The 21,140-nt window shown below is 43.6% G+C and overlaps 1 protein-coding gene and 1 long non-coding RNA gene across 9 annotated transcripts in view; one reads left to right on the top strand and one right to left on the bottom strand.

Moving 5' to 3' along the window:
- LOC129702775 (MAP7 domain-containing protein 2-like) overlaps window positions 1-21,140 on the bottom strand; it is an 82,850-nt gene that overhangs the window by 5,527 nt on the left and 56,183 nt on the right. For all 8 annotated transcript variants that reach the window (XM_055644737.1, XM_055644738.1, XM_055644740.1 and 5 more), the window contains 7 exons: window positions 20,709-20,965; window positions 16,334-16,472; window positions 14,959-15,139; window positions 9,644-9,748; window positions 9,487-9,540; window positions 7,079-7,157; window positions 2,936-3,113 (listed from right to left, as the gene is read on the bottom strand). In XM_055644737.1, coding sequence (XP_055500712.1) covers window positions 2,936-3,113; window positions 7,079-7,157; window positions 9,487-9,540; window positions 9,644-9,748; window positions 14,959-15,139; window positions 16,334-16,472; window positions 20,709-20,965 — 993 coding nt within the window. The remainder of the gene's footprint in view (window positions 1-2,935; window positions 3,114-7,078; window positions 7,158-9,486; window positions 9,541-9,643; window positions 9,749-14,958; window positions 15,140-16,333; window positions 16,473-20,708; window positions 20,966-21,140) is intronic.
- On the top strand, window positions 1,137-12,510 carry LOC129702776 (uncharacterized). The gene is made up of 3 exons (XR_008724431.1): window positions 1,137-2,871; window positions 7,213-7,410; window positions 11,408-12,510. It is a non-coding gene; the product is annotated as an uncharacterized LOC129702776 (long non-coding RNA).

The raw sequence follows: 21,140 nt of genomic DNA, 5'->3' as shown, positions 1-21,140 counted from the left end.
AGAAAACAAGCTCAGTTTTGCCCATACAAAGTAGACCTCCAACATGGATTGGGCCAGATGTTCTGCTTGTCTGCACAGGTGATCATGTATACTTTTACATTATGTCTACTTCAACCATTCTCTGTGAGGCAATCCTGGCAGTGATTTCCAGACACTCACCATCCTCGGTGTGAAAAAAGGTTGCTCCGCATATCTCCTTTAACATTTTGTTCTTCTCACCCTTAAATCTATGCCCTCCAGTATGTGATTATTTCAACCAACGAAAAGGCTCTGACTGTCTACCCAATCTTTGCCTCTCATCATTGTATATACTTATATCAGAACTCTCCGCAATCTCCAGTGTCTCAGAAAAAACAATGCATCTGTCCAACCTCTCCCAGTAGTTCCGGTAATGGGGCGACCAGAACTGCACGCAACACTCCAAACATAGCCTAACCAAAGTCCCATAGAGCTGTATCATGACATCCTGACTCTGAAACTCAATGCCTCGACCTATGAAAGCTAGCATACCACAGGCCTTCTTTACTACTTGAGTTGCTACTTTCAGGGAATTATGGACTTGGGCCACAAGATCCCTCTGTGCATCAATGCTGTTAAGGCTCATGCCATTATTTGTATATTTTCTCCTTACATTTGACCTCCCAAAGTGCAACCCCTCGGATTAACCACTATCTGTGATTTCTCTGCACATTCCTATAGCTGATCTATATCCCACTATATACATTGATAGCCTTCCTTACAGTCCGCAACCCCAGTAATCTTGGGGGGGGGGGGCTTCGCGGGCAGCCGCGGCCGGCTCCGAGGACGGAGAGAGGCTGTGTCGACGATCCGGGGCACAGCGGGCTCCAGGGGCGGGGAGAGGCCGTGCTGATCTGAGGCCTGGACGCTGAGCCTGGCTCTGAGGGCGGCGGTGCTGCTGCTCCGGGTGCGCAAGGAAGAAAAGGAGCGACACCCTCACATTCCTGGGGAGGCGAGGAGGAAGAGTTGGGGAGGAGAGGAGTGGAGAATAGAGGGATACGAGGTGGGTAGGGAGGGGTGAGGAGTTATGGAGGGAGGGAGGGAGGGAGTGACTGAGGGTAGGGGAAAGAATAGGGAGGGAGAGGTGAGTGGGGGAGGGGAGGAGGAGGGGGGAAGGAAGAGTGAGGGTGAAGAGGAAGAGGAGGGAGTGTTGTGGATGAGGGGAAATGAGCCGCACCTGCACAGTTTGAGGTTACGCGTGAATAGTGGAATATTGTGTTGGGGGAATGGGTTGCGTTGGGGGAACGGGTGAGTGGTGGAATATTGCGTTGGGGAATGGGTTATGTTGGGGGACCAGGCCTCCCATGTGACAGGGACCCAACGGGTCCCACTTAGTCTACTAGGTATTTAAAACTGGGATTTTCTTTAATTCAACTTGCCAAAGCCTTTTTGTAACCCCTTTTGGCTCTTCTAATTGCCCACCTTTTTATATATTCCTCAAACAATATATTCCTCCGATTCCAACATATTAAAATATTTCACACGCTCCGTTTTTCTTTCTGACCAAATTTTGGTGAAGGTGCAAAAGATTTGTGCTGTCTGGATTAGTGGGCATTAGTTATAAAGAGAGGTTGGATAAACTATATTGTTTTCTTCAGTGCATCAGAGATTGAAGGGGCTGAGATAGGAGTATATAAAATTATACGGCACAAATGGGGTAGACAGTCAGAACCTTTTTCCAGAATGAAAATGTCAGGGGAGTGCGCGTGGCAAGTTTTTTTACTCAGAAAGTGGTGTTGCCTTAACACGCAGCCAGGGGTGATGGTGAAAGTAGATACGATAATAGTAGTGAAGAAGCTTTTAGATAGGCACATGGATATACAGGGAATGGAATATGGATCATATGTTGGCAGTGAAGATTAGTTCAATTTGGCTTCATGTTCTGCACAGATATTGTGGGCCAAAGGCCTTGTTCCAGTGTTGCAGTGTTGCAGAACATTCTACATGTTCAAGCTTTTAATCATCTAACCTATATTGACTTTGGCTTAGTGCCGTTTATTTGTCTGATATTTCAGTGAAGCATCCCACTACTATAAAAGTACTACATCATAATACTATACCACAACATACTGTTGTCTTTCAGTCACCTCAAGTTAAACCAGTTTCATTCCACGTTCAATGTAATCACTTATTTTGGCTATTCTTATCAGTGCTTGTATATCAGGTCTGAATAAATAAATACTCCATTGGTAAGTCTGTATCAATGCATGGGATTTATCCATTAGTGCTGGAGCTCCTGATGTGCAGGCCACATGGAGCCTTGTGCTGATTGTGAGCATTTGGAACAGCTTGATGTCCAGATGTTGCCAGTGCTCTGTTTTCCAGCTCTAGAATGGCATGGTCGGCTGCAGTATCAAGGAACACTTCTGAGGACTTTTGGCAAATATTAATTTACTCAATAATAGAAAGCTCTAGTCAAGGCAGGATATTGATGCAAAACGTGTCAGTGCTGGAGCAGCCAGTGTCAGAGTGGCTTGTTCTACAGTCATTCTTTGATGGACTTATTATTGACAATGCCAGAAATCCTCCTCGGAAGCAACCAGTTATTCACATTTGCTCAGATTTGCCCTGTCCGAAGCTATGAGGCTCTTGTGTTAAACTAAATTTTCTAAAAAAGAAATGAAGGAATAAAAAAGAGACTGCAGATGCTGGAAACTGGAACAAGAAATAAACTGCTGGAGGGTCAAGAAGCAGCTGTGGAGGCAGAAGGTTGGTTGGCAATCCAGGTTGAGAACCTGCGTCTGGACTTTTTAAAACCTGTTTCTGCTCCCTCTACCTTTCAGGATCCTTAAGGGAATGCCAATTTAAAATTCCCAGAACAGCCCTTCAAGAAGATGGAATGTAACTATTTTGGTAAGAATCCTCACTATAGTTTAACTTTCCTCATTGGTAGAAACACACAAACAAACCAGCCCACCTTACATCCATTGACTGCAACTCATCTGTCGAATCATCCACACTGTTAGGTTGCTCATCCACTTGCTCAGGTGCTGCCACCACTTCCAGGACAGGTACAGCCTCAGCTGGGATGACAGCAGAATGAGCTGCCTCATCCTTCTTGCCCTCCAAACAGATCAGAGCTGTGTCGATATCCACTAGAAAACAAGGATGCAAAGTTACACTGGTCCTGGGATAGTTTTACACATGGCTCATATTACATATTGGTGCAATTTTGTTAAGCACCCATGCACACTGAAGTGCTCACATTACACCTAGCTAAGAAGAATCCGGAAACTACTATTTTATAACTGTTAGCTACATATTAATTGAAAACAAAAATCTATAATTCATTAAACAAAATAATAACTCAAAGATACAAGGACGCCAAATTAATTCAGAAGATAAAGAGTGCTATTGGAAAGATGCCATTAAGCTGGAAAAAGTGTAGAGAAGAAGGATGTTGCAGGATTCAAAGGCCTGAGCTTTAAGAAGAGGTTGAGCAGGCTAGAATTGCATTCCTTGGAAAGCAAGAGGCCGACGTGTGATCTAATAGAGGTGTATGAAATCACGAGGAACATACTATAGATTGTGTGAATGCATTTGGTCTTTTTCACAGGTTAGGGGAATCAAGAACTAGAGGGCATAGATTTAAGGTGAGAGGGGAAGGTTTAATGGGAACCTAAGGGACAACATTTTCACACTGAGGGTGGTGCATATATGGAACGAGCTACCAGAGGAGTAGATGAGGCAGGTACATTTAAAGACATTTGGACAAGTACATGAATAGGAAAGGTTTAGAGGGAGACACAGGAGACTATATATGCTAGAGCCTTGAGCAAAACACAAAGTGCTGATGGAACTCTGCGGGTCAGGCAGCATCTAAGGACGGAAAGGCCAAGTGACATTTCAGGTGGGGACCCTCCTTTAGACGGATTCAATTTGAAGAAGGGTTCCGACCCGAAATGTTGCTTGTTCATTCCCAGATACTACCTGACCCGCTGAGGTCCTCATGCACTGTGTTTAGGGGGATGTGGGTCAAACAAGGGCAAATGGGCAACTTAGATGCGGCAACTTAATTTAGTTTAGTGATACAACACCTACAGCACAGACCCTTTGACCCACCAAGTCCACAATGACCGTCGATCACCCATTCACACTAGTTTCATATTATCTCACTTTTGCATCCACTCCCAACACACTAGGGAGCAATTTACAGCAGCCAATTAACCTACAAACCTGTACGTCTTTGGAATGTGGGAGGAAACCCACGCAGTCATAGGGAGAATGTGTAAACTCCTCACAGACAGCAGCCGAGATCAGGATCGAACCGAGTCTCTGTTGCTGAAAGACAACAGCTCTAACAGCTGCCGTGCTGCCTCCTTGGTCAGCATGGGTGAGTTGGACTGAATGGCCTGTTTCCATGCATTACAGTACATTTTACTGATTAACTCTCTTGCAACCGAGCTCTAAGCAGTGCTATCGTATATCAGGATATGATCAGTTCCTAATCATCCTCACTCAAGTTTAATGGAAATCTGCTGATATCCTGTCCTGAGGGAATTAAGTCTGGATCAAGAGCTTTTTTCTCCAGCTAGGATTGGTAAGTTATTTATGGCCAATAATTAAGTGCCACCAGATTGATTGCTTGGATTCTAACATAACCGTGGCTCCGTGTTCACCTGCAGCAGTACTCCAGCTGTAATTACTTGGCACTACAGAAAGCCACTGGAGTCTTCTCCGTGTTCCACAGTGTGAGGTGCTTGTAATGCAGCTTCCAACGCCTATTGCTGTTATCAACATACATCACAAAATAATAGCATTGCGCCATTGAAGATACAGGAACTACAGATGCTGGTTTACAAAAAAAAACAATTGCCACAGTAGTACAGTGGGTCAGGCAGCATCTGTGGAGGGAATGCATAGGTGATGTTTTGGGTTGGAACCCTTCTTCTGAATAATTATAGACGAGGAGAAAGCTCGAAAAGAGGTGGAGGCAGCACAAAGCCTAAAGTGATAGGTGGAGACAGGTGAAAGGGATATGAATGGCAGATGGGTGGACAAAAGTCAGCAGGTAGACAAAAATGCTGGAGAAACTCAGTGGGTGAGGTAGCATCTATGGAGCGAAGGAAATTGGTAATGTTTTGGGTTGAAACCCTTCTTCAGACAGCAGCCGAGGTCTGAAGAAGGGTTTCGACCCGAAACGGTGCCAATTTCCTTCGTTCCATAGATGCTGCCTCACCTATTGAGTTTCTCCAGCATTTTTGTCTACCTTCGATTTTCCAGCGGGTGGATGAAAGATGAAAGATGAAAGCTAGAAATTGCATTCGCAGTGAAGCTACTGAGGGGACTTTTAAGGGAAGTTTTTGCACTCACTAGCACTTTTTCCATCTTGTCGGATTGCATCACAGCTTGGTTTAGCAACAGTTCTGGCCAAGATCGCAATAAATTGCAGAGCTGTAGATGTAGCCCAATCCATCACAAGATCAGACACCCCACCAGATTCCGCCTACATTTCATGCTGCCTTAGAAAAGCAACCAACATAATCAAAGATTATGTCCCATCCTGGTAATTCCTTCTTCCACCCTCTCCCATTGGGCATAAGATACAGAAGCTTGAAAGAGGTAACTATCAGACAGGAACAGCTTCTTCCCTCTATTATCAGGCTTCTGAACATTCCTTCCATGAGCTAATGTACTGTCCGATTCACCTCTATCCCATTGCGGACATTGGACTTTGGAACTGGTAAACTCCAATGCTAAGAACTATATTCTGCACTCCGTACCTTTCCATTTGCTCAACCAATTGTACTTGAGATTGCTTTCATTGCATTTAAGTATAGCATTATCTGATTTGATTTGATAACATGCAAAACAAAACATTTCACTGCACCTTGGCACACGTGAAAATAATAAACTTAAAAAAGCTTAATACATCAACAAATAATGTATTTAGTTTATTTCCAAGGGTTTAGGATCCTGCTGATGCAGCCAGCATTCATTGGCCACGCTCAGTTGCATCAGGTGGTCAAGGTAGGTTATCTCCTGTAAGGTCTGGAATTTGATAAAAACATCCTTTCTGTGTCAATCTTTGTGCAGAGTAAAATATCATGGAGTCAGGCCAGGGAAGGGGTTCTAGCAATCTGTCAGGTGTTTTGCCTTGAGGCCTCAATGTTTTGGTTCTGTTTATCCAAATCTTTTGCACAAGCATTTCTGTTGGATTCTTTAAAAAAGAAAAAGCAATACTACACCAATAATAATTAAAGCAATTTTTAAAAAGTTACTTTGCCACTTTAGGTACATCAGGAAACTCGTAACATTCTTGCAGATATGAGCAAGTTCTCCTTCAAAGTCAAGATACTACCAACAAGGAATTAACCAACTTTAAAATCAGATTATCAGAATAATATGTCATTCTATACCTGCAATGAGTTTGAGGCCAAATCACTCCATTTTAGTTTAGGTTTAGAGATACAACGTGGAAGCAGGTCCTTCAGCCCACCTCGTCTGCAACGATCACCCGTACACTAGTTTTACACAACAGAGACAATTTTACAGAAGCCACTTAACCACAAACCTGCACGTCTTTGGAATGTGTGAGGAAACCAGAGCACCTGTGAAGCCCCATGCAATCACAGAGAGAATGTACAAACTCCATACAGACAGCACCTGTAGTCAGGATCGAATCCGGGCCTCTGGCGCTATAAAGCAGCAACGTTACCGCCACACCACTGTGCCACCTGCAGGATACTGCATTGCAATGGGATAATGCCCCATTACAAAACGAGAATGCGATTCAAACCATCCTACCCAAAAACTAATTGAATGGCACTCCGGTGTGAATAGAACAAGAAACACATTGTGATACCACCATTCTTACCAATTTGTTGCCTGAAACATGAAGGAGAATCAATAAAACATTAAGCCGTTTTGTGCCTTTATGGAACCATTGGAAAACAAGCATAATAGCCTGATAAAGGAGCCAGCCCTTCCTAGCATAATCAATAAATCAAGAAGCTGTTTACGCAGTTATCACCTTATATGCAACAACTACGTTTCTCCTTTGCTTTGCTCCACTATGGAAATCTAGAATACTGTGCGCTGGTGCAGGAGCAGACATTACCTGGTTCCATAGCGCTTAAGATTTGATCCTTCTTTACCCCGTTTGTGGCTGGTTCAATCTCCACTTTAATTTCTTCTTTCTGAAAGTGGAGCATTCAAAGTTTAATTATAATTTCCCCTCACTTGTTTTATCAGAATTTATCAGAACACTTGCGAGAAACAGAGGGTAGATGGACTTCCAAGAATCGGGTACTGACGTGTAATTACCTGAAGAATATTTTTATGTTTTGCAATATGAACTTGACCAAGTTGTTTATTGCTGAGATTTTGCCCCCGAGAAGAACCTACATATGCTTCCAAACAGCATGTCTACAGAAAATGAACCAACGTAAGGTACTGTAGATGTTTTTTAATTAACCTTACACGTGGATATTGTTGGAAAGGGTTGGATTTATTGCCTGCCCATAGTTTCCAACCCAAGATGGTTGTGTGAACTCAATCTGAACTGCTCGTGCATTCTAACTTTACACATTCTGACCAAAACCAGTCCACATGTGACTACATTCCTACAACGGTGAGGTGACAACTTGCTAAAGTGTCTTAACATCATTTTAGTTTAGAGATACAATAATACAAAAAGGCCCTTCCTCCCATCAGGTCCATGCCAGCCATTGATTACCTGTTAACACTAGTTCTATGTTAACCCACCTACCCATTCATTCTCTCTAATGCAAGGGGAAATTTTCAGAGGCCAATTAAGCTGCAAACCCGCTCGTCTTTGTGATGTGGGAGAAAAAAGAAGGAAGGCAAATTCAACGCTAGCATTTATATCAAGAGGACTGGAATCCGATAACAGAGATGTAATGCTGAGGCTCTATAAGGCCTCATATGGAGTACCATGAGCAAATTTGGGCTCCATATCCAAGAGAGGATGTGCTGGCTCTGGAGAGGCCCCAGAGGAGGTTTACGAATGATTCCAGGAATGAGTGGGTTAGCATATGATGAGCATTTGACAGCACTGGGCCTCCACTTGCTGGAGTTTAGAAGGTTGAGGGGGGGGGGGGGGGGGGTCCTCATTGAAATTTACAGAATAATGAGAGTGGATATGGAAAGGATGTTTCCACAAGTGGCAGAGTCGTGGGCCAGAGGTCATAGCCTCAGAATTAAAGGGCTATCTTTTAGAAAGGAGGCGAGGATGAACTTCTTTAGTCAGAGGGTAGTTAATCTGTGGAACTCATTGCCACGAGGGCTGTGGAGGCCAGGTCAGTGGATATTTTTAAGGCAGAGATAGAATAATTCTTGATTAGAACGGGTGTCAAGGGTTATGGGGAGAAAGCCGGAAAATGGGATTAGGAGGCAGAGATCAACCATGATTGAATGCCAGAGTCAACTTGATGGGCCAAATGGCCTAATTCTACTCCTATAACTTGTAAACTTGTGAAAACCAGAGCATTTGGAGGAATCCCGCCCAGTCACAGGGAGAACGTGGAAACTCCATTCCGACTACACCTGAGGTTAGGTAAGAACCCAGGTCTCCAGCCCTGTGACACAACAGTTCTAACAGTTGCACCACAGTGCTGTCCTTTTTTGCCTCAAATTAACAGTGATGGACGATAAATAAAAGCTTTTCTAGCCATGCTCAGAATCTTAAAGAATTTTAATAAGATGTGCCCAAAAATGGTTATTACCAATCACCCGGCAGTGCCTTGGAAGCCTTGATTCGCCCAGATACAGTAACATCAGAAACTGAGTACTGACTGGCCCAATGCTTGTGTATGTGGACCTCTTCTTATCTTCTTAGGTTACATTGGAAGGTGTAAAAAAATCTGGGAAGGTACGTGCTGATGTGTGATATTGCATAGAATGCTACTGGTTAGACATATGAGCCAATGCAAAATGAAGTGCACATTTTCCTACACTGCCCAGAAAAATGTTTTGACCTATGTTATTTGGATTCAAATGGTACATGGATACCAGAAGTCAGATCAAGCAAGTTAGCATTCTTGCCTCACAACTCAGACACCAGCTTCAATCCTGACCTCGGGTGCTCTATGAGCTTGTAATTAGTTCTTGTGACCCCAAGGGTTTTCTCTGGCTGTTTTGTTTCCTCCCACATCCCAAAGAAGTGCCCGTGGGTTAATTGGGTACAGTGAATGGTCAGTTGCAAAAACAATTTAAATGGAGTTAGTGGACATGTGTAAGAGAGAATAAGTTGCAGGGATACTGGGTAATAAGGAGAGGGGAGATGGTACTGAAGGGATTGTTCCCCATAGGAGCCAGAATGGTCTTAATGAGCTGAATGACCTTTCTCATTTTTATGAGATGAGCCAAAAGCCGTTGACTTTCATAACCTTTACGCACAAGGAGAATAATCAGTTATAGTAACAAAAGAATACTCCAGAATGATAAAATGTTGAGTGAAGGGAAAAACCATTGCTTGGAAGGTTTAATGGGAGTTATTTTGATTACCTTGATCTCTCCAACATCACTTCGTCTGGTTCTCTTCATAATCTCTTCTATTCTCTATAAGAAAAGAACATCATCAATAAAAACATATCTTCTTTCTTCTCCTTAACCTAAGCGTCTCCTGTATCAGCAGCTTGCTTCCCCATTCCAACCCACTAACCTTCTTTCTCTCCAGTCTCTCCTGTTCGACCTGCTGAAAGGCCTGTTCTCTTATTTGACGCTGCCATTCAGCTTCCTCTCGAGCCTTGGTTTCAGCTTCTTCCCGCTAAAGACAAAAATACAGGAGACATCTTTAAAAAATGGCAAAGTATAGCTGTCTACACCCTGGTCTAATAAATAAGGCCTATTTAATGAGAAAAATATGTGAAGAAAATATTCCAATTCTAATTGCCACTGGAAGTTAATCCAATCCCTCAATACAGGAGAATGTTGTTAATCTGAAAGTTGAATACCTTTCTAAATAGGAGCTAGTAGCTAGCCTTCATGTATGCCTGGTGGAAATAAAAGCTTGAATCCTGGTCCCGCACCTCCATCGTGCTCAAAAATATACCACCAGATCTCGAATATTTCATCATGTTGTACAAATATTATCACAGCAAATAAACTAGATGGTTAGAATGTTCTTCGTGGTAAGAGTGTTACATTTTGAAATTGTCTTTCCATTGAGCTAAACATCACCAAATAGACTATTTGGCCCAACTAACCCATACTGCAAAAATCCCACTTCCCACTGGCCCACTATCCCTCCAAACCTTGCAATAAAAGACACAATGTGCTGGAGTAACTCAGCGGGTTGGGCAGCATCTCTGGAGAATATGGATAGGTGTCTTTTTGGGTAGGAGCCCTTCTTCAGACTCCTAAACCTTTCCATGTAGCTTTAAAAAACTTTGATTAGGCCACATTTGGAGCATATTGTGCAATTCTGGTTGCATCATTGCAGGAAGAATGCAAAAGGTTTTGGAGGGTGCAAGACGTTTACCAGAATGCCTGGATTAGAAGGTAATATCTGCTAGGAGAGAATGTGTAAGAAGGAACTGCAGATGCTGGTTTAAATCGAAGGTAGACACAAAATACTGGGGTAACCTAGCGGGTGAGGCAGCATCTCTGGAGAGTAGGAATGGGCGACGTTTCGGGTCGAGACCCTTTTTCAGACTGAAGGTTTGAGACCCAAAACGTCACCCATTCCTTCTCTCCAGAGATGCTGCCTCACCTGCTGAGTTACTCCAGCATTTTTGTGTCTGCCATCTACAAGGAGAGGTTGGACAAATATGGATTTTTTTCCTTTGGAGCATCAATGATTGAGGGGACACCTGATTGAACTATATAAAATTATGACAGGCATGGATGGGGTAGACAATCAGAACCTTTTTCCCTGGGAATTGTACAGAATGGAGGGATATGGATTAGATTTAGGTTTATTATTGTCACGTTTATCAAGGTACAGTGAAAAGCGGTGTTTTGTATGTTTTATGCTTTAAATTTTAGTATTGTAGTGCTCCAGTTTTATAGGCAAATTCTGATCACAATGAGGTAGCAATGAATCGGACAGTACCCTAACTTATGAAAGGACCATTCAGAAGCCTAATAACAGGGGAAGAAGCTGTTCCTTAGTTTGGTGTGCGTTAGTTAGACTTTTGTACCTTCTGCTGGACAGGATCAGGGAGAAGGAGGAATGACTGGGATGGGGCAGCTCACTGATTATATTGGCTGCTTTTCTGAGGCAGCATGAAGTGGAGACAATGGTGGGAAATTTGCACTGTGTTGAGCTGAGCTATATCTACAACACTCTGATATTTCTTGTGGGCTTGGGCAGAGCTGTTCCCAAACCAAACTGTGATGCAACCTGACAGCAAGCTTTCTATGGTTCATCTACAGAAGTTTGTAAGAATCATTGGATACATGCACATTTCTTCCTTCTCTTCAGGAGGTAGTGTTGTTGTGCCTTCTTGGCTGTCCCATTGATGTGGTTGGTCCATGACAAATCATTGGTAATAAAGAACTTGAAGCTTTCCACCATTTCTACTTCAGTACCATTGATGCTGATTGAGGTATGTACTCTACCACTTTTCCTGAAGTTGATAACTAGCTCCTTCATCTTGCTGACATTGATGGAGCGGTTATTGTCCTGACAACATATTTCTAAGTTCTCTATTCCCTTCCGATATTATGTCTCATTATTGTTTGTGAAGCGGCTCACAACAATGTCATCTGCAAACTTGTAGATGGAGCTAGATTACATGCCAATAGAGGAGATTAGTTTAACTTGGCATCATATTTGGCACAGGCATTGCGGGTGTTGTGGTTTTCTATCATAACAGAGTTTTGAGAGCACAGTATTGAAGGAGTGAAATTAAAAATGCTTTTTCACAGAAAGGACATTGGTGCTTTGTAAAGTTGCACAAGGTTAAGAGTTCCCAAGGCAGTGAGATTATGGAAGAAAGGTGGGAAAAATAGGACAGAAGTATATTGGTCATGATCTACGTGTTGGAAACAGGTTCAGCAGGCTGAATTGATGTATCCCATACCCAAGGGTGTGGCAGCGGTAGAGCAGTTAAACTCAAGGATTAGTAACCCAAATCCCTAGACCAACAATCCAGAGATGGGAATTCAAATCTGAACATGGAAGTTGTGAATTTAAACTAATTTGAAATGACTAGTCATTAGTAACAATTAATGTAAAACAATGAGATTCTCATCGAAACAGGAGGAAACCTGCATCCTAACCCAATCTGGCCCATTTCTCTCCAAAACCAAAGACATTATAGACTCTTGAGTTGCCCAGGTAGTGGCAGGAGGACACGTTCCTCCGCTATTCACCAGGGTGATTAGTTGATATTAATATGCTTCAATTTCAGTTAGATTGATGAATCCCCTCCTTATTCACTCCATCTGTTCATCACCTACACACTGGGTCCCCTACTACCATCTGTCCACCCCGCCTCTCTCCATTGGCTCCATTCATCACCTTCCTTTGTCATCAGATTCCATGATAAAGTGCTACAGATGATGGAATCTGATAACAAAGGAAGGTGATGATGGAGAGAGAGGTGGAGTGGGCAGATATTGCCTCCATATATCCCCCCCTCCCCCCTCCCTGACCTCTGTCACCATTTCCACCTTTTCCTCCCACATCTGACCATCTGCCAATCAACCCCTTCTCACCTGGATCCACCTTTTGCTTGCCAACTCCTGCCCCACTATTGCCCCTATCTCTTTATATTAGTTATTTCCCCTCTACTCTTTCAATCCAGGTGTAGGGCCCTGAGCTGAGCCATCCACGAGTTAATTCTTCCATAGATTTTACCCACTGCTTAGTTCTTGCAGCAGCTCGTTTTTTTTGCTCAAGGTACACAAATGACTAGGAATGGTAATTTAGAATCATGTAACATGGAAAGAGGCCATTCAGTCCCACTCGTCCTACTGACCAAAATGCCCCATCTGATGTAGTCGCATTTGCTTGCATTTGGCCCATATCCCTCTAAATATTTCCCACCCATGTACCTGGACAAATGTCTTTTAATTGTTCTAATTGTACCTGCCTCAACTACTTCCTCTGACAGCTAATTCAATATACCCACCACCCTTTGTGTGAAAAAGTTGCTCCTCAAGTTCCAATGAAATCCGCCGCCTCTCACCTTAAACCTACAACCTCTAGTGTTTGATTCCCCTACCCTGGGAAAAAAACTATTAATTCACCCCATCCAGTTCCCTCATGATTTAATACACCTTTATCAGATCATCCCTCGGCCTCCTATGCTTCAAGGAATAAAGTCCTAGCTTGCCCAACCTCTCCTTAGAATAGGCCCTCAAGTCCTGGCAACATAAATCTTCTCAACTTTCCTTTATCAGTCTGATCAAAACTAATCACAATACTCCAAATGCGGTCTCATCAACATCTAATACAATTGTAAAATGTTGTCCCAACTTCTATACTCAACGTCTGATTGATGAAGCCCAGCATGCCAAAAGCCACCCATCTACCCATGATGTCTCTTTCAGAGAACTATGTATTTGTACTGCAAGATGCCCTCTGTGCCACAACACTCCCCTGGGCCCTACCATTTATATAGAAAGTCCTGTCCTAGTTTGACTTTACAAAATGCAATACGTCACACTTATCTGAGTGAAAACGCCATTTGCCATTCCTCGACTAAGTCCAGCTCATCAGGACCCGGTATAATTCTTGACAACCATCTCCACTGTCTATGATGCCACCTATGTTAGCATCATCTGCATTCTTACTAATAATGCTTTGTATATTCTCATCCAAATCGTTGATATAGATGACAAACAGCAATGGACCCAGCACTGATTCCTGAGACACACCACTTGTCACAAGTCTCTTGTCCGAAAACGACGTTCCACTACCACCCTCTGCTTTCTAATATTTAACCATTTTAATATTCAGTTAACTAGCTCCCGCTGGGTCCCTTGTGTTCTAACCGTCCAGAACAGCCTACCATGCAGAACATTAAAGTCCTTGCTTGTCCATATAGACTATGTCTAGGACCCTGCCATCAAGTTCTCAAAAAATCAATCAAATTCATAAGACATGATCTCCCACATAGAAAACCATTCTGACTATCCCTAATCAACCCCTATCCTTCCAAATATATATATTAGCATATATGCATTAATACACATATAATATACATTAGCCACCCCTCAGTCATCTGTTACCTCATCCGCTTCTAATATATTTATATATCTCAACCAGGGCTCCTCCAATTTATTTTCCAGTTTCTCATGGTGTCCTTGGATATACCTGATCAGGCCCTGGAGATTTAACAACCTTCATACATTGTAGGACATTCAGCACCACGTGAACTGCAATAAGGACTGACCTCAGTGCAAGGATGGGGGTGAGGTAAGAAGGGAGGAGGGGAGAGGTTAGGAGAGGAGAGGTAAGGAGTGGATAGGTAAGGAGGGGCAAGGAGGGAAGAGGTAAGGAGCACTGCACTTTACCTTCTGAAGCTCTTGGCTCTGCAGGAAAGAGGACAGGCTATTACTGTAAGAGTGCTTCATGAGATTTTAGTCAGTCTATTTGAAGGAAAGCTACACTGCTCATCTATCTTGCACCAGGACTGTTGCATGCCTCTGTCCAATGTCATTTATGATTCAAAGAGCTGAGGAGGTAAAACTCACAAATCCAGTGTATTGTAGAGTTTAGAGATACAGCGTGGAAAAAGACCTTTCGGCCACAGTTCGCGCCAGCCAGCGATTACCCTACACTAGATCTATCCTTCACACAACAGACAATTTACAGCAGCCAATTAACCTACAAACCTGCATGTCTTTGGAATGTGGGAGAAAACTGGAGAACCCGGAGAAAACCCACACAGTCTCAGGGAGAATGTACAAACTCCATACAAACAGTACCCGTAGACAGGGTTTCTGCCATTGTAAGGAAGCAATTCTACTGCTGCGCCACCGTGCCGCCCCAGTGCAAGATCAAAACATCACCCCATCACTAACCTGCTGTTCCAGTCTTGCCAGGAGTTCTTTCTCCTGCTGTTCCTTTAAGATTCTTTCTTCCTCTGCTCTCTTCAGACGTTCCAGCTCCTGCTGTTTCTGCTCTTCCTCAAGCCTGCGTGCCTCTTCTTCACGGCGTGCCTTCTCTTCAGCCTCTTTTCTTTCCAGCTCTTCCTTCATTTTCCTTCAACAAGCAGGAGATGTACTAAGATGCTGCCCACATCCCAAAACCCATTCATCCATTATCCTTGTACCAGTGAGTGTGGGTAGGGTGGTCGCCCATCGTCCAAAAATCGCTATGTCACACCTTTCCAGGACAAGGGGTCACAGCTTAAGGATAAGGGGGAAATCCTTTAAAACCGTGATGAGAAGAACTTTTTTCACACAGAGAGTGGTGAATCTCTGGAACTCTCTGCCACAGAGGGTAGTCGAGGCCAGTTCATTGACTATATTTAAGAGGGAGTTAGATGTGGCCCTTGTGGCTAAGGGGATCAGAGGGTATGGAGAGAAGGCAGGTACGGGATACTGAGTTGGATGATCAGCCATGATCATATTGAATGGCGGTGCAGGCTCGAAGGGCCGAATGGCCTACTCCTGCACCTAATTTCTATGTTTCTATGTTTCTATGTTTTCCCTCTTACTATCACCCGCTTTGATCCTCCACCCAAATCATCAACTATTTCTAAAGAGTGTTTACTGCACAAGCCCTGAGGCGAAGGTGATTCTAATAGGCAATAGGCAATTCCAGGAACTTTGGAGTAATGATCAGGAAACAGAGACTATCCAGCACAGTGAATAACTTGGTGAGGAATTTGCAGGTGGTGGTGTTTCCTTGTCCTTCCAGTTAATAAGGTAACAGTTTGGAATTTGCTGTTGAATGTATTGACAAGTAAATGGCACTGACAAGGCACCAGAGTGCAAGTTGTGAATGTTTTGAAACCCTTCCGAGGCTTTGCCCCTCCCTCAACCTAATCAATGTCGCCCCACCATGGAGGGAGCTACAGATCTCAATTGTGACCTCTTGACCTGCCCCAAATGTGACTGTTGCACCATTATTAGATTTTGAACTGTGGAATCTATTTCCTTTGTCACCCTCTCCTCCTTTAAGCTGATAGTTTACCACCCTTTTGATCACCATGTTGTGGCAGATTATTATATCGTTCAAGAGATTACTCCCTCTAGCCAAATGGCCACTACACACCTGACCTAATTTCTCCTGGTGTCACATTTGATTTATACTTCCATTAAGCACCTTGTGACATATTGATACATGAAAGATGCCACAAAATGCAATGTTTTTCTTGTAAAGAGACTTCAACATTAGATGATAGATGAATAAATTTGCAATGAATGAAGGCGAGCATTAATAAATCATTACCTCTCAGCTTCCTCCTGTTCTTGCCGCTCCTGCTCCTCTATCTCCTTCTGCAGACGTGCAAGTCTTCGCCTTTCTGCTAGAAGCTTAGCTGCTTGCTCTGGATTTGTTGTTCCTGCCATGGTCTTGTTGCTGGATGTATCTGAACACAATTCCGTCAAACATTATGACTAAGAAAATCCAGAGTAGAAAGTACACAATGTTGAAATCTAAATTGGATTAAAATATAACATGTACATGGCTATCGCTCAATATAAAACCACAGGACAGGTCACAATGGATTTGCTTCACGTGTGGACGATTTGCAAATGTGGCTAAATATCAGTGATAGTCAGAGAACAAAATGAGGTACTGGTTGAAATTGAAATACAGGATGCTATACACACTCTGCACAATAGGTTACATCGACAGAGAATGGAAAAGGAGAGTTCATGTTTCAGTCAAAGGGCCTTTAGTCAGAATATGAACATGCAATAGACCTATAAGTTGTTAGAAAGAAGAGAGAGAGAGAAAAGTGAGCAGGGGAAACAAAAAAAAACCCAGAAAAAAAAACAGAGCCTTCATTTTATCTCCTTCTTTCATCTCCGCAACATCGCCAAACTCAGACCCTCTCTCACACCTCCCGCTGCTGAAAGACTCATCCATGCCTTCATCTCCTCCCGACTGGACTACTGCAACTCACTTCTCCTTGGCATCAGCTCCACCTACATCAACCGACTCCAACTGGTCCAGAACGCAGCCGCCCGACTCATCACCCACACCAAATCCTGGCATCACATCACTCCAGTCCTCAAACAACTTCACTGGCTTCCCATCTCCCACCGGATCAACTACAAAATCCTGATCCTCACCTACAAAGCCCTCCACCATCTGGCCCCCCCATATCTCACTGACCTCCTCTCCCCCTACCAACCCTCACGGTCCCTCAGATCCACATCAGCCAGTCTTCTCTCCATCCACAAGTCCAACCTCCGCAGTTTTGGGGACGGAGCCTTCTCCAGGGCAGCTCCCAGGCTCTGGAACTCCCTCCCCCAACTGATCCGCAATTCCGTGTCCCTCACCATCTTCCAGTCCCGCCTTAAGACCCATCTCTTCACCTCTGCCTATCCTTAGCCCCATGTCCCCCTCCCTTTTCATCTGTGCATTAATTGCCTCATATTGTGTTTTGTATTGAATTCTGTCTTTACTTTGTGTACTAGTCATGTCTCTACTATTTATTTAATTCCCCTTACATGTTTTTCCTCTACCTGCTAAATTTTTGTAAGGTGTCCTTGAGACTCTTGAAAGGCGCCCATAAATAAAATGTATTATTATTATTATTATTATTATTATTATTATTATTATTATTACTTTACTTCATCAAACGTGGGTTTCCTCCAGGTACTCCAGTTTCTTCCCATGTAACAACGGCTTTCGGGTTGATAGGTGATTTGCCCCTTTTATTGGTAAATAGTAGAAGTTGGGGAGGGGGACATCGTGCATGGAAGAGAGAATAAATTATTGGGAAATAATGGGCTAATGGAATTGCTCTGAGAGCCGGCAAAGACTCAAGGGGCCAAAAAGGGGTTCAGTATTGATGTGGATAGAGAACTGGCTGGCAAACAGGAAGCAAAGAGTAGGAGTAAACGGGTCCTTTTCACAATGGCAGGCAGTGACTAGTGGGGTACCGCAAGGCTCAGTGCTGGGACCCCAGTTATTTACAATATATATTAATGATTTGGATGAGGGAATTGAAGGCAATATCTCCAAGTTTGCGGATGACACTAAGCTGGGGGGCAGTGTTAGCTGTGAGGAGGATGCTAGGAGACTGCAAGGTGACTTGGATAGGCTGGGTGAGTGGGCAAATGTTTGGCAAATGCAGTATAATATGGATAAATGTGAGGTTATCCATTTTGGTGGCAAAAACAGGAAAGCAGACTATTATCTAAATGCTGGCCGACTAGGAAAAGGGGAGATGCAGCGAGACCTGGGTGTCATGGTACACCAGTCATTGAAAGTAGGCATGCAGGTGCAGCAGGCAGTGAAGAAAGCAAATGGTATGCTAGCTTTCATAGCAAAAGGATTTGAGTATAGGAGCAGGGAGGTTCTACTGCAGTTGTACAGGGTCTTGGTGAGACCACACCTGGAGTATTGCGTACAGTTTTGGTCTCCAAACTTGAGGAAGGACATTATTGCCATAGAGGGAGTGCAGAGAAGGTTCACCAGACTGATTCCTGGGATGTCAGGACTGTCTTATGAAGAAAGACTGGATAGACTTGGTTTATACTCTCTAGAATTTAGGAGATTGAGAGGGGATCTTATAGAAACTTACAAAATTCTTAAGGGGTTGGACAGGCTAGATGCAGGAAGATTGCTCCCGATGTTGGGGAAGTCCAGGACAAGGGGTCACAGCTTAAGGATAAGGGGGAAATCCTTTAAAACCGAGATGAGAAGAACTTTTTTCACACAGAGAGTGGTGAATCTCTGCCACAGAGGGTAGTCGAGGCCAGTTCATTGGCTATACTTAAGAGGGAGTTAGATGTGGCCCTTGTGGCTAAGGGGATCAGAGGGTATGGGGAGAAGGCAGGTACGGGATACTGAGTTGGATGATCAGCCATGATCATATTGAATGGCGGTGCAGGCTCGAAGGGCCGAATGGCCTACTCCTGCACCTAATTTCTATGTTTCGATCATGTAAACTGTTTTCTACGTGTGAAATTCAAGTGTTCTAGTGCGTTTAAAATCATTGCTAATTCACCTGGCAATTATGTTCTCCTTTTATTGTTTTAAGGTCCATATTGTCTCATACCAGTCGAATAAACAGTGAGCTGCCAGGCAATTCAAAGCATCTTCAAGTTTAAAACATATAGTGCAGGGTGATTTGGATAGGTTGGGTGCGTGGACAGATGCATGGCAGATGAAGTATAATGTGGATAATGTGAGGTTATCCACTTTGGAGGCAAGAACAGGAAAGTAGACTATTATCTGAATGGTGTCAGATTAGGAAAACGGGGAGGTGAAACGAGGCCTGGGTGGCCTTGAACATCAGTCACTGAAAGTAAGCATGCAGGTACAGCAGGCAGTGAAGAAAGCAGATGGCATGTTGGCCTTCATAGCGAGAGGATTTGAGTACAGGAGCAAGGAGGTCCGACTGCAGTTGTACAGGGCCCTGGTGAGACCGCACCTGGGGTATTGTGTGCAGTTTTGGTCTCCTAATTTGGGGAAAGACATTCTTGCTATTGAGGGAGTGCAGCATAGATTCACCAGGTTAATTCCCAGGATGGCGGGACAAACATATTATGAAAGAATGGATCAGCTGGGCTTATATTCACTGGCATTTAGGATGAGAGGATATCTTATAGTAGAAACATATAAAATTCTTAAGGAATTAAACAGGCTTGACGCAAGAAAGATGTTCCTGATGTTGGGGTGGTCCAGACAACAACTTTAAGTATAAGGGGTAGGCCATTTAGGACTGAGATGAGGAAAAACCTTTTCACCCAGAGGATCGTGAATCTGTAGAATTCTCTGCCACAGAAGGCGGTGGAGGCCAATTCACTGGATGTTTTCAAGAGAGAGTTAGATATAGCTCTTCAGGCTAACAGAATCAAGGGACATGCGAAGAAAGCAGGAACGGGATACTGTTTTGGGATGATTAGCCATGATCATATTGAATGGTGGTGCTGGCTCGAAGGGCCAAACAGCCTACTCCTATTTCTATGTTTCTATGGTTATGAGGTGGTGGTTATGTCACCCAACACCTGGACTAATGATCCAGAAACCAGGGTTCAAATCACAGGAACCAACTGGGGAATTAAACTTTGGTCGTAAAATAGCATTTTATATAGATACATCCTGGTCATCAGTGATAATTATCATAAAAACATCTGGATTGTTATAAGCACTCATCTGATTCGCTAGGGCCTTCAGGGGAGGAAATCCTCACCCGATCTCTGTATGGCTCATAACAATGTGGTTGTCTCTTATCAAAATCCTCCGAAATGGCCCAACAAGGCATTCATTTCATAGCCATTTCAGGATGAGCAATAAATGCTGGCTTTTCCATTGGCAGATCTTGAAAAAAGTGATAAATAAATAAAAATATTTCACCTGCTCCAATCCTACAACTTCCCAAGATCTGTGCTCCTCAGCTGCAACCTCCTTCCTTTCCTTTATTTTGCTCCATCATCAGCTGCCACACCTTCAGCTCAGCCTTTGCCCCGAGCTGTGGCCATCTCCTCCCTAAATTCCTTTTTCTTTCTCTTTTCTCCAACATAGCTATCGTCCTTGCTCAGTTAGTGGATGCTGTCCTTATCTCTCCACCTTTTGTCTGAAGGCTTTTAGGATTTTTCATTGCATGAAAGGCACTGCACCAAATACAAGTTGGTGTTGTACTCACCTTCACTCACAGCTGCCTTCTTCCTGTCGTGTTCTTTGACTGGAGTTGTCACAGATGGAGGTTCACTCTCAGCTTGTTCTGCCTCCTCGGATTTCTGTCGTGCCACCTCTCCCTTCTCTCTGCCCTTTTTCGCACTCTCTGCAATGTTGTTCGAAGATGGCCTCCGCCTCATGGGAGAAGACTTTCCACTGGAAGTTGGAGATGGCGGAAACTCTTTGGAAGAGCTGGGAGACTGTGTTCGAGTCTTTGAACTGGCCCTGTGGAAAACAAAACAAACATGTTTCAGCTATATTAAATGTTTACTCACACTTACTGCATGTGGCAAACTGCTATGGCGTTACTACTCCACCTGGCACCTTTTATTCAATCATGGTATTGCTGAAAAGGCGCATTTCCATGACGTGAATTGAATGTAACGCAAATACTGAATTA

The sequence above is a fragment of the Leucoraja erinacea genome, chromosome 13 (genome assembly GCF_028641065.1).
Source record: "Leucoraja erinacea ecotype New England chromosome 13, Leri_hhj_1, whole genome shotgun sequence".
Classification (NCBI taxonomy): Eukaryota; Metazoa; Chordata; class Chondrichthyes; order Rajiformes; family Rajidae; genus Leucoraja; species Leucoraja erinaceus.
The sequence above is the reverse complement of the archived record's forward strand: the minus strand, read 5'-3'. Positions and strand labels throughout refer to the sequence as shown.